At 38.5% G+C, this 14,344-nt stretch overlaps 1 protein-coding gene across 2 annotated transcripts in view; it reads right to left on the reverse strand.

The window, feature by feature from the left end:
* LRPPRC (leucine rich pentatricopeptide repeat containing) overlaps positions 1–14,075 on the reverse strand; it is an 86,397-nt gene extending 72,322 nt beyond the window's left edge. The window contains exons 1-6 of one of the 2 annotated variants that reach the window (XM_064414408.1): positions 13,870–14,075; positions 4,155–4,357; positions 1,850–1,972; positions 1,044–1,165; positions 895–953; positions 253–339 (exon numbers count right to left, since the gene is read on the reverse strand). In XM_064414408.1, the coding sequence (XP_064270478.1) occupies positions 253–339; positions 895–953; positions 1,044–1,165; positions 1,850–1,972; positions 4,155–4,357; positions 13,870–14,060 (785 nt within the window). In that variant the 5' untranslated portion in view covers positions 14,061–14,075. Of the gene's footprint in view, positions 1–252; positions 340–894; positions 954–1,043; positions 1,166–1,849; positions 1,973–4,154; positions 4,361–13,869 lie in introns of both variants that reach the window. The other variant, XM_064414407.1, reaches the window with a different exon arrangement.
* Between the last annotated feature and the right edge of the window lie 269 nt (positions 14,076–14,344).

Consider the following 14,344-nt stretch of genomic DNA (forward strand, 5'->3'; position numbering starts at 1 on the left):
CAAATTTCTTCTCAAACACTACAAAAGTACAGTAATTTATCTTGAATTACAAGATTTTCAGACACGAGAAAAAAAAGCTATTTCCTTTGTTAAATAGCTTTTTTGCTTCATAAATGTAGAGACAGTCTTCTACACATTATTATTCAAAACCATCACACTATTCTGCAGCATGTAATTTTTTCTGTACAGTATCACATTATATTTTAGTAAAGCTAACAGTAAACAAAAGGAATAAAAGGTATTTAACATTACCCTGATCTTGCATGTCCTTTCACAAGACTACTGAATACTGCCTCAGTGATGGGGAGATCTTTGCTCTTCATAAATCCAAGAATCTTACTGAAAAAAAAAAAAAGTATTTGCCACTTTGGAACATACAGACACTAAGCTGGAGCTGGGCTTTCTTATTTTTATCTTCCTTTTACTTATTTCTCATGCCTCTCAATCACACTGTTACAGCTTAACCTTGCTGAAATTGTTAGAGATACCCAGCAAGCCCTGTGTAACAACAACCAGAATTATTACTATTGCTCCTTAGCCCGCGTTACTCTCAAATGCCTTTCCCAGTAGCCATTTTCTTACAAAGGCAGTAAAGCCTTCATAACCTCACACTTTTTCATGATGGCTCTAGAAATGACAAAAACAAGTTATTTTCTGAGCAATGTGAATACAACTTGATTTGAACACACTGGTCTATCACTTATTTTTGTTTGTGTAGGTTTTGGCAGTCTGCAAGAAATTGCTCTTCATTGCTTGGTTAAAATATACTTATATAAAACCCTTCTTTGCTTTGCTAAATTTTTTATGAATTACGCAGAAATCAGTTTTAACGTCAGTGGTAGGGAATATGAGGATTTTGTGGAAATCCCTTTAAACATAAATGCAAAAGAATACCTTGCTCCTTCAATGTCACCCTCATTGCAATAAGCAGCAATCAACCTTTGGTATGTAACCTACAGAAAACAAAATGGGCAAGTTAATTATTTCCATTCAATAAATGGAGCCTACTATTAAGAATGAAGATCCTTTAAAAAAATACCTACTCGATTGGGCTGCACATTAGCTTCCTCCATCCTGGCCAGGAATTCTGTTGGAGAAAACTTGTGCTCATTCTGAAGATAGACTTTAAGCAAAGCATTGTAATGGCTTGTATCATACACAGCACCTAAGGAAATATTTCAACCACAGTCAATGTAGATTCCCTAAATTCAACATAGTTTCACAGCTTTCTCAGGTAATTAATTTCATGTCAATTTTATTCTGCATGAACTTAGGAGATAGTTTCCTTTTATTAACCTTTGAAGTATCAGACATTTATTTAACAGTTCTTGTGTTTATAAAAGGCTAAAACATAACAAGCACAGCAATGCTCATGTGCATGCTATTCTACAGTCTCTACAGCTGTATTTATTTTACAGATTCAGGAATGTTACTATCAAAAAGCATTCACTTACGCATTGTCTATACATAAATGATTCACTCACAATAAAAATATCATCTGATAAAATATCTGGTAGCACTAGGAATACTTGTCCCACCAGATATATAGGTAGCATCTAACAGAAAAGTAAGCACAATAATAAAAATCAAGCATAGGTCCAATTTAAGCATCTTAAAAAAAATCTTCAGATTTTAGAATTTTAGATTAACACCCCTAGATGTCACTATAACCCCCAGAATTAGAAACAGGTCTCTCACCTGAATAATAAAATCCACTGTTCATTCGGTGGTAAGTACAATTTGATATAACCTAACATTTAAACACCATTAAAATACATTGTCTCTCATTACAAAGAGAATAACTAAAGCACAGAGCTTTTTCCAAGAAGGACTGACAGACACAACATACCAAGTTCTTTCATCTTGTCCCATATCATATGGGCCAGTTCTGTCCTTTCAGGTGACAATACCTCTGGTAAGACAGCACCACAACTTTGTAACAAAAGCAAGGTGTGGTTACTTCCTGGAGACCCTGCAAATGCAACAAAAACACAAATTTCTTCATAAATTACTATGCATTCAATATTAGAAAGAAGATTTGAGACTGATCTGCTGAAATATTTTAACATTTTCTATAAAATAGAATTTTCTCCAAGACTGAAGATTTTAAATGAACAGGATACCTAAATGATTAAACAATGGCACTACTGTGCACTACCCTAAAAAGATTCATGATCAAACATGCCATAATGAGCTCAGCTGAGCAGAAACTGTTAGAAGACAACACATAATTCCTAAATTTAGGTTATCTTATCTAATACTTTCAACTTCCCAACGCAAGATCCTGAGATCGTTTCATCATAACAGGAATGTAACTTTCTGGTAAGTTTCTAAAACGTCAAAATACTTCATACCAATTCAACATAATTCCACAACTGCTAGTCAGAGACATTTCCACATGTAAGCTTCCATTTCCAGTTCTGCCTGTGTTTAATACATAACAAATGAGAAAATTTACACCTAGAGAACAGTGAAGGAAACTATAAGATTATCTGCTTTTTCTGACTTCTGTACTAGTCACAGAATGTCAAAAAGTTAACTATAAACTCATCTATTTCTTGCACTTCACTACAATTCCAGAGGCAAAGGCAGAACTGCAGAATTTATCACAGATGACCCAATCAGCTGAAGACGATTATTTTTTCTAGCCCATCTTTAGATACAAACCCAGCAATTTCAAATAAAAATGAGAGTTTCTTTAGAAAGCAGCATGCTGTTAAGTATGATCACCAATTCATAACTGACCAGCTTTTAAATCCCTGTCCAAAATTACTTAATGCAATGAAAATGCCATCACATCTTCAGTTTCATAGTACCTTGAAAGGGAAAAGAAAATCAAAAACTTTTGGCAGTGTGAGCATGGAGAGATGCACAATGAGATCTACTGCAAACACCTTTTTCAGGTATTTTCTGTGTTGCTATTAGAAATGGAAAAATAATGCAAACGGGCAGAAATCAACACTAACTTTCCACACTTTTGCTCAACTTCTTTCACTATTAATTCAACAAAGACTAAGATTTTCATATGGTAATATTTGCCATTTATTTTAATAGTACCATAGCTAAATTTGTGAGGTTCTATGCTTTTATTTGGAAATACAATTCCAAAGCCAAAGGAATACCCTGTAAGCAATTAAGATATTTTTTGTTACTATCACTTAGAAACTGTGGAATTAGCCAAGATTCATGAAGAACTACTTGCTGAAAGGTTTAGAGACACAAAGTTCTTGCCAACCCGCATTCACAAATTAGAGGTTTACATGGAAAAAACAACAAAACAGTCAGAACTAGAAAGGATGTCCCATGCAAAAAAGAAAAAACTATATTCAACAGAAAGAGCATGAATTGAAGATTCAGCCTTTAAACAAAATGCTAAACTTTTAAAAGCACAATGCCAGCTAGACAAGTCATTACAGTCCAGAGCAACACACAGCAAAGTTTAAAACTTAAGCAAAACAATACACACTGCCATTGATTAATATTGGCAGTAGTACTTAGCAAGTGTATTTTTAAATACCTGCACTGACTCATCCTAACTGGTACCAAACCTCATCAATTGTGGCAGCTGGTCTGCAAAATACTAATGTAGTCTGCATATTTCAGCCAAAGAGGTATTGAATCTATCAGAATGGACAATGCCTCAGCTATTTGGTTTTCTTATACTAAAAAAAAAACTTTCTTGTCATGAATAAACAGAACTACCTGGGATTGTGGAAACTTGTGGATCACCTCCATGTTTCCCTGTTGCAATTCCATTTTAAGACAAATAACATCTTAAGGGTTCATTACAGACATTTCAAAAATATACACTGCAAAGGAGACATATCTGGTCCTTGTTCAGAGAGCAAAATATGGTTACATAAGGAAACTGCATTACCAGATTAAAAATCGACAATAAGCAAGGCAATAAAACATATATAAAAATACGCCTTTATAAGACTTACAAATTCTTAAAGACAAAAAAAAAACCTTGAACAAGCTAACATAAGCATTCAAAGCAAAATAATATCTCTAAAGCATTTAAAGCCTGTCCATCAACATATATAGTAGATCAAACAACACTCAAAATATAGATCAGAACACTCAATTCACTTCCTCAGTTAAACAGCAGCCTGAAATTTAGCTTAATTTTTTCTTAATTGGAAGCAACTTACCTGCTTTGCTTATTTCCTGGAAGATTTTCAGTAGAAGAGCTTTAGGGATGCGGCCAGTTTTTCTGACAGAGTTATCCACTTTATTTAATGCCCAGTCAAACTGCCAGGATCGTCTGGTTCGAACTTCTGAAACTGGTTCTTCTTTAACACTTCCTTCCTCTTGAGGTGCAAGTGTAAGGAACCTTATTTGGCTCATAATGTTTCTGCTTGAACAGAAACAAACAAAAAAATAAAGATTACATTTCTGTGAGTCATTTTGGATCTAGACTAGTCACATAATGGCAAAAAGATAACGCACTGCTAGCTGATGAACAGCCTCAAAAACATTCCATTTTAAAATAAACAGATATAAGTGATTCGTTTCAGTGTCTTTCTACTTAAGAAGTCAGTCATACATTTTCTCACAGTGACACGTTTCCGTGAAATTTTCAGTTAGTTTCACCTCATGAATTAAATGGTTCAAATAATATTCCCAGAAAAATAAAACTTTTAAGTAATCCAAGTGCTATAAAAGTCTATTGTGCCATTACAGCTACTCACTAAAGCTCTCACAAGGTTTTGAAAAATCTCAAGAACGGTCACAGACAGATCTTCCAGAACATAGTAAATCAAGGTAGCAAATCGTACCTTCCTCATCAATTAAAATGCACAAGAACTAAAGAAGTGGTCAGTGTGCTAGAAACAATGGCTTGAATACCAACAGGATTATTCCACATTTTACAGAACTGCCAGTAAGCAGCATGAAGCATCCACCCATTCTGCCATGTAAACCAGACATCAACAGCAGATTTGTTTAAACATTTATCTTCTCAAAATAAAATATGTCAAGGACCGTAAAGAGAAAGTGTTCTTATTTCCAGCAGAGCAATAAAATAAAGCTTGCCTTTTATTTTTTCTTAAAGAACAACTTAATATACATTAGAATTTACATGCCACACCAAGGTTATGAACAGCCTGTGCAGGTGAAATTATCATTACACACAAGCATTTCAGGAAGTCTGTTCTCAACTGTGCTTACAACTGCATAAAATAAACCAGATGATTCTCCTCCAGAATACTATAAAAAAAAGGTGCTATTTTCTGGGGGGCAAAAGCAAGATTTAGCAACTTCTGAAATTGACCTCCCTCATTTCTGGCTCTCCAGACAACTCTTCAGCTAAACTTTTGTAAGCTTTCTAGACTAGTTTAAAAAACCCCAAACCCCCAAGTTTGTACTCCCCACTGTTACAAGGCGCTCCAGGAGTCTATGCTATAGAGTAATGGCTCCACATTTTGTGAAATGGCAGCCTAAAAGCCAGGAGTGCTGACATTCTCTACAAAACAATTTCCTGCCCCTGAAGCTTTTTCACAGGTCTATCTGCTGGCTGGTTTCTCACCCATCAGTCATAGTTTAAAACCCAAGGAGACAAATCCGGTGGAGGAGAAAAGCTTGCTGGTGGCAGGTTTCAGAAGCACTGGCAGCAAGCTGCTAAATGGCAGAGAAATCATCACTGGGGTACAAAATACTGACTGGTGGTTTACCATCTGGTTGCCTCTTATGAGCAGAAAGTAGCCCAAAAAACCAAGTTAGTCCTTGCTGTTTGAAATCTTGATTTGATAACTCAGCAGGCCATAAATTCTAGAAGTAGCCTGAAGCAGAATCTCTTCCCTAATGGAGCCATGACAACAGTTTAATAGATGATATTTGATTTTTTTAAAATCCTTCAATAGTGAAGAACATCACTATTATTAGGCATTATCTTTTTCAAGAACACAATTTTTACATTGCCCTATCTTCTAAAGTTTCCTCCTGAAGAATATTCCAGAGCCCAGCTAACTATCTGCATGGTATTTCACTAGGGAAAGTATAAGGAAAAACTGAAGAAGGGAAGAAAGACTGACAGAAAAGGACAGATCCCCTCCTGCAGTTTCAGTTCCATTTCCTGACAGACGTAAGTTCTCATCAATTCTTTTGGGCTAGCTCTCATTTTATTCAGATCCCTCTGTGAGTTTATTTCACTCACTAACTGAGCACAATACCAATTTATCCACTTCTACAAAAAAGTAAAATTACTGTTCCATCAGGTTCGAGTGGAAACATCTCATGATGTCCACAACCCACCAGAATTAACCAGGAATAAAATTATAAAGAAAAAGTACCTAAAATCAGAGAAACCAGAAATAAAAATAAATAAACAAAAAAGGAAAAAAGTTCCGAAACACTACTTTTCATGGTAAGCACCTTGTCAGATTAACAACAAACTTTTTTGTTGCTACTAGTAATGTCATGTCTCACTAAAAGTATTCCCAAGGGTGTCATTTTCCCCAGTTCTTTCCCTCCTTTTCCTCTTCTTCTATTGCCTATGCAGGGTACTTTTGGAAAACAGCAGTCATTAGACTAATTAGCATAAAATCCAATAGCACAAGGTAGAATAACAGTAAGATACTACATTTTTACTCCTCCAGGATTTAACAAACAAGTGAGATGACTAGAACTTAAATAACTCCTTATAACACATAAATAGCAATACTCAACTTTGCACTAGCCAGTGGATAGCTAGAAGAATGAAACTGTAATTACTGCAAGTTATCATTTTCTTTAAGATATAAATTAAAAAAGAAAATTGTATCATTCACTCTTACATACCCTTTAAAAGAGCTACTTGAAAGTTTTTCAGAATACTTCCAGAAAGGTTAGAAAAATGCTCTGGAAGCTGTAGCAACATAGGGTTGTATCTGTAACACAGCAATTTATACTTTAACTTCCATTAACAATCAAAGCACAAGTAGACAACTCTTGTGCTTCAGATTAGAATCAAAATGCTTTTCCCTGTAAAAACCTGCTAATGTTTTAGAGTATTTTCCAAATTATTGAACAGTATCTTATGACATACAGCACTGGTATACAGTATACAGACACACAATTGGTATCTAAGTTCTTAAGTCCTGCACCATTTTAAGAAAACCATCTTTGTAAGAGTCTCCACCTGTCAGAAGTCACAAATATTTTAAAGCACTTGCACAGCACCATCAGATGAAATGTAAAGGTAAAAACAGTATGTGCATGCTCAACATAAGCTGGTTAACAGCACAAGACTCTTAAGTTTCATTTGCTACTAAACTCTCCTGCTTAGCATTTAGCACTAGGATATTTATAGTTATAAGTATATTTTATATATATATATTTATAAGTATAAATTGCTACAGTTTCACACTGAAAAACACTACACTTATATGAAAGTGTTATTTTTATAGAGTAACTTCACCTTCTGAAAGGTGATAAGAATTGCGCATTTCTATTTACACCCTCCCCAATAGTACCAAATAAGGTACCACTGCTTGTGTTTATGCTGATTAAAGACATTTTAAGGAATGGCAATATGGGAGTCCGAGTTTCATTTTGAGACAGACTGTGAAAACAGTATGAGATGATAAAACAACCTGAGGAACTCAAAGTTTCACTGGCATCCACCTAAACTATCATCATCAATCTGAAGTAAGTTTGGTGTAAGGCTCAGAAGTACGTCACCATATGTAGGCCTTCAGCATTTGAATGAATTACACCTTTAGCACTAAGGTGCTGTGTAATGTTAAGCCAATCCCCTAATAAGAATTTGTTAAAAATAACTGTGGCTTCAAAAGCTGGATCAAGCTGCAGCACCTACTGTTTTGAATCTGGTATGTAGCACTACAAATCAACTAAGAATTCAAAATTTAAACACAAAAAACCAAAAACACGAAAAAAGAGCTCACTATTTTTTAAGATGAAAGATTGAGCAGACCAGAAAATTTCAGCTTCCAAAAAAAAAAATACAAACATAACAAATTAAGGGCCACAGCATTCGGTCTGATTTCAGGCAAACAGCAGGAGAACACAATAGATAACCTCCCTATGAAACACAAGAAGACACTAACAAAATGAGGCAGTTATCCATGCACCAGGAATCTTGAATTTTCAGAAGTTGAAAAACAACACACAATTAAGACAAATAGAAAAAAAAAGCAAGGATAAAAATCAAGAAGGCCATGTTAACCATTTCTGTCAGGAAGTGACCTAAAAAGGCAGCAAGAAAGATTGTTAAATTTAATAAAGATGATTTTAGAAATTACCTCTTGACAGGCAAAAATGACAGCTCATACACTGTTTGGCTTTCAAGAAATGTTAATTGCAACCATCCGTAAGTTTTAACTATCATTACTAATTTTAACAAGGACATGGGGGAGTAGGTGAGAAAATGGAAGAATGACTCAAATAATTCCTGAAAACATTAAGATATATTGAAGGCAAATTATTGGATCTTACTCCTTTGAGTAAGATCCAGTAATTTGCCTTCAATATATCTTAAAGAGATTTACTCTGAAAAATCCATGGAAGTTGTGGGAAAAACAGAAACGTAACAAAAAAATACAGATGTACAGGCTGACAACCTGCTCATAAGCAAAACAAGGAGTCACAAGGTACTTCTAGTATGGATGCAGTAGTTGGGTAAAGAAAATTTTAAATACGTACACAAAATTAAAATACGGTTCATTGCAGAACTGGGAATATTGTGGGGAAGTCTAAGTGAAGCTATCTCCTGACCCAACTAGGAAACAACTGGCACAATCCATATGCAATAATAGCTTCAATACAGAACACAAGAAGTTGTATGTTTTGGACAAAACACAAATGCAGAAATTTAAGATGGGGCACAATTGGCTAAGCAGTGCAGCTCAGAGTACTGAAAATGAGGCATTGCTAAGCATGAAATGTCTCACAGCAAAAAGACTTCCAATTCTCAGCTCCTAAACACAGGTGCATAGCTAAAAGACAGAAAATTATCTCTTCATCATGGTGTGTTTATTCAGGGAAAAAGAAAAATCAAAGACCCAAAGGACTCATCTATCCCTTCCCACTCTCCAAACACAGAAGCAACTGACCCTAATCCAGCAGGAGTCAGACAATCAATAGTAATGGTTGTGATATTAATCGTAACAAAATAGTTGAACAGGATACTTTCTCATTTGGAAGCTTCTAAAGTATGGTTAGGAGGGGGAAAAAAAAAAATCTATCATGCATGACCTTGATATTCCTGATCCTGCCTCAGTACTAGATGTTTGATCACACACTTTTATGATATAATCATATTTTCTCAATTCTTTTAATTCACTTTTTTCAGACTTAAATGCTATGCTACACAACAAAACACATATTTCCCTAAGAGCTGCAATGAGTGCCAAGTATTTACTTTTATCTATTACCTTCAAATGGCATTTTAAGATTTTCTCTATGTGAAACACTTGCAAGCACATAACGGTGCACAGCAAATTTCAGATCTGTTTGAATGAGCAATCTGGTTCTTCCCCAAAATATGTAATTTCTCTCTGCTACATTTCAGAACTGGGAGAAGCTCAAAAGGATGTATTGAGCCCTATGAAATGATCTCTCCAACTCTCACAATCACAAGATTGGAAGTAGCCTTCAGATATTGATCATTTACACCATTTTCAGCTTTGTCTCTACAACTGCACCCTCGCCTACACAGAAAAGGTTACCTGTGCATTTGTAATCCCAAAACAAGTGGTAACTCCACCTCCAGTTTAGGTTACAACACTGGGAAAGCTGGTGAAGATAAACTCACAGAAAACTGATGCAGAGACGAAGTGTGCATGGTGAAATTTACATCAAGTCAACCAGTAAAATTCTTCTGTTTACAAGGGTTTAAGTAGGAATCCCAGTGCTGTAGCCACATACTTAGGTCTTCCACACTGCTAGAGCAGACTTAAGGCAGTGCCTTTAATTTCCTATAGGAACATATCTTACATACCAGCCTGAGTAAAAAAAGTCCCATTTTCCCAAAACCCAAAAAGTAGATGTTCATGTTTCCCCTTGCAGCAGCAGAAAGGCTACTTTCTGTAAAACTTGATCAATTCCAAGCATTAAAAAGAATTGTATTTATATATTCAGCTATATATTTATTCATTTATAATTTATATATTTGTAAAAATATATAAAGATAACCACATGTTTAATTATAAATATTAGACATTTGCCTCCCTTTATCAATCGAGCCACAATAAGGTAGTTGCTGTGCTTTTTCTACGGAAAGTATTGAATATTTTGTTCTTTCTAAACTAAATAGGCAAAAACTGCATGAAATAGTTCTCAAAATAAAGTCATTATTGAAGCAGAATAATGGCAAACTTGAATTAGAATTCATTAGTGTACATAAAAGCACTCCACATCTAACACTAAATTCAGTAAACATAACACTAAATTTACCACCTGAGATCCCAGCATGAGTCACACGACTGTTAAAACAGTATTTGTGCTGTTAGCCATGATCAGCTATACAAAAAGGCCACAACGTTCAGGCCACCATATAGTTGTTTCAGTGATATAGCAGGATCTTACCAGAGAAAATTTAATGTCTTTCTGCATAGACTGACAAACTTTATGTTTCTTGGAGAATATCTAAAAAATTCCTTAAGCGATTCACAAGAAGTAAAAGAGAAAACCTTTGCTTTGTACTATACTTAGGATCTTAGGAAAAAACTCATCACTGAGAAGGGTGTCAAGCACTGGAACAGGCTGCCCAGGGAACTGTCAGTCACCTTGCTGAGTGTTCAAAAGACACCTAGGTGAGGTGCTTGGGGACATGGCTTAGTGGTGAAGTTGGCAGTGTCAGTCACCTGTTGGACTCGATAATCTTAGAGATCTTCTCCAACCTTAACATCTCTAAGATTCTGTGATTTCTTGAGAAGCATCTAGGCATTTTATATCCATCACTAAAACACTTAACTACAACAGCACAACTTATGCAACTTTATTACAACGAAGTATTAGGAAAAGCAAGTCTACTCTATGCCTCCTCTGCATTTGAAGACTCTTCCTTCTATCATTTTGGTAATGTAATTTCTACATTTCTGTCCATTGGTGATGGATTGCCGAGTATGATAGTGAATAGCCAAAAAGAACTTGTTTGCAGCTAATCTAAAAATCAAGATAAGGATAATTTAAAAATTAAAATGCACCATTCATTAAGCCAAGAATTATTTGGGTCTTTAATTTATGACATAATTGAATCCATCCCTCCCAGTGTGAAATCTTTTCCAAAAGAATATTCACTCTCCCACCTTACCAACATACTTGAAACACAGCACAACGGATCGAAAGGCAAGAGCTCTTACAAGCACCTTCTGTGCTGGTTTTGCCTGGGTTAGAGTTAATTTTCTTCAAAGCAGCAAGTATGGGGCTGTCTTTTGGATTTATGCTGAGTTCAGTTTTGAGAACAGAGACCAGCTCATGAAGGAGCAGGGTCCTAGCAGGACCTTTGGACCTGTAGACAGAAGAGCCCACACTGGAGCAGGTTTGCTAGCTTGATTTCATTTTGTTATTGTATCGATTCTCCTTGATTTTCCTCTTCAGCTATACTTCCATGATCTACATGCTTTAGGAGCCTAACTGTTCTCCTTCCCTGATTTAGAGCCAGACAAGGTGGCCAGCAACAGGAGGGTGTCAAAAGAATGGAGCCAATACCCTATTTCTGAGCGCTGACTTTCCCAACACAGAAAGCTGTAACATCAAACCATAACATCATCGCCCACAGTATGCAGAACAAAATCCCCCAAGAATACCCTGATGTTAACTCAAAAATCTGCTCTAAACACTTGTCAGTGGAGAGGTTTGTTACACCATCCTTGACAGTCAGATACTAACAGAAATTTCAGGCTTTTTTCCCCCATGAAGCTTTTACAAGCTCCAGTAAACCATTTGTGCCACGTAAATCAGCGCTCTGCTGAAGTCTGCTCCTGTAGATCTGAAGTTTGTTGCATTGGTCTGCTGAAGTTTATCTCCAATGAAATTGCATGGCAGGACAGAGATGACGTGTAGCTCAAGTTATTTCATATTTCATAGCAGAGATGGTCAAGTGAAAGAGTAAATTTGTCTTAAATCTGACTTGCTATGAAAGGCTTCTCAACCATTAGGACACACATCTACTTTCCTAACTCTTTTTGAAGAAGCTTAGATTAAAAATCAAAGCAATCATAATGCTTTGATAAAACCTTGGCTTGAATGTGTTGCTTGCTCTTTCACATCTCTAAAGAAGTTCACAGATTTGCAACTTTTCTGTAACCTTTATTGTAATGGTAGTCACAGACTTGCCTCTGAACTGACTTTATTATGTTCAATGTTAAAGTGACTATACCAAGCACATGGAAACAGTTATTTGCACAATTATCTTGCAAAATGCTAGATTATTCCTGTTTATTTATTAAATCTGAGTGTGTCTTTCCCTACTATTCCAAATAGACTGCATTTCATTCTCAAAATAATCTTGAGACCTGAACAGCAAGTATAGTAAGCCCAAATGTTGTCCATATGCCAGTCTAGTTCTTCAAAGGAGGTCCAGTTCCAGAAATTAAGGCTTAAGCAAAAAAAAAAAGCAATAAATAGTTATTCAAGGTTAAAAAAATTAATTTCGATCATATCCTTAATACATGAAATTTCAGTTTTCATTGTTACCTTTGCTTCACACTTTGACTCTAGATCATCACTTGTGCACTAGGATGCCTAAGCACACAGTAGTGTGGCAGAGAGATTATAAGTGAAAACTTATCTTAGGAATGAAATTACTGGACAAGAGGAATGTACACAAAGTTTCAAAAGAGTTTTCAGCATGATCACTGAACTATCCCACATATGACCAAATTTATATCTGAAATTAAGTACAATTTGGTGGAAGAAAAAAGTATTGGGAGGGAAACAACCGATAAACCAAACCCCAGCTGTAAAATATCATCACATAAAGCCCTTCTAAAGTTCTTTCTGGAAATGGAGTCCTTTACTTACCATATTTATGTATTTAGAGTAACAGAACACTATTATGGTTTTTTACCAGGAATTAAGTTACATCGACTTAGGAAAAGCACCAGAAATATAACATGACACAAGAGACAGAACAACTTGGGTAGCACTAAGGCACTATATCAGCTCATAAATCTGTAAGTGTCTGAAGCTGTGTTAATGAAGGCTTGTGTCTCTAAGCTTCCTGCAGGGCACCAACCACATGTAAGTGTTGTCAAAACCGCAGCAGGGATGCGCACAGCTGGGTAGGACAGGCTGAGTTTTCCACCCTACCTGCATGACAGAAAGAAGAGAAAACCATGACAAAGAAATTTCACCGTGCCTCCTCACAGGAGACCCAGCAGGGTCTGAGAGCATGAGAGAAAGCCCAGATTCCAACTGTGCAGGTACCCAGAGTCGGTCACAGAATCACCGACTCATTCAGGTTGCAAAAGACCTCCAAGATCAGCAAGTCCGACCTGCGACCGATCGCCACCTTGTCAGCTATAACCACATCACCCAAGTGCCACGTTCAGTCATTCCTGGAACGCCTCAAGGGACAGTAACTCCGCTCCATCACGGCTTATCTCCTCTAGTTCTCCCCTTCTCCCCGACGCCCCCTCCACACGGCGTGTTCCCCGGAGGGAGGTCAGGGCTCTGCTCCGAGCGCAGCCCAGGCAGCCCAGCCTTTGGGCAGCGGGGCTCCCGCGCGGCCTTTGCCCTGCCCTCCCCCCGAGGCCGCCGCCGGGCCGCCCTGGGGCGAGCGCTGCCTCGGAGCCCCCGGGGCAGCCCCGGCGGGCGGCGCCGCAAGGCCCGGCGGCATGGCCGGCAGTGCCCTTGGGCGTGCGGAACGCAGCCTCAGCCGGCCCCGCCAACCCTACCGGGCAGCGCGGCGGCGCGGGGACTCACCTGGCGGGGCCGGCCGGCGCGGCGGGGGCTGCGGGCGGGCGGAGGAGCGGCGGGAGCAGCGGCGGGAGGCGCGGGCGCAGCGCCCGGAGGCGCCCGGCGGAGCTCAGCAGCGCGGCCATGACCGCCCGCAGCACGTGAGGCGCGCGCCGGCGCTGCGCCGCCGCCGCCCCCACGTGACGGGGGCGAACCATTCTGCTCGGGGGAGAGGCGCTGAGCCCGGCCTCAGAAAGCGCCCACTCAGGCGCCAGCGCGCTGCTAATTTCCACCCCGTGCCGCCGGTGGGCCGTTCCACGCAGGCCCGGGTTGGGGGGCCCGGCAGCCAACCGGGAGCGGCCCCGGCGGAAGGCGGGCGCGCGGGAGGAAGCGGCGGGAAGCGCCGCGATTCCCGGCCGGCACTCCCGGGAGCGCTTCCGTGCCCGTCCCCGCGACCTGCTGGCCCTGCCCGCCCACCCAAGTACTGCTTCCCTGCAGCTTC

Source organism: Passer domesticus, chromosome 3, assembly GCF_036417665.1.
Source record: "Passer domesticus isolate bPasDom1 chromosome 3, bPasDom1.hap1, whole genome shotgun sequence".
In the NCBI taxonomy this organism is placed as follows: Eukaryota; Metazoa; Chordata; class Aves; order Passeriformes; family Passeridae; genus Passer; species Passer domesticus.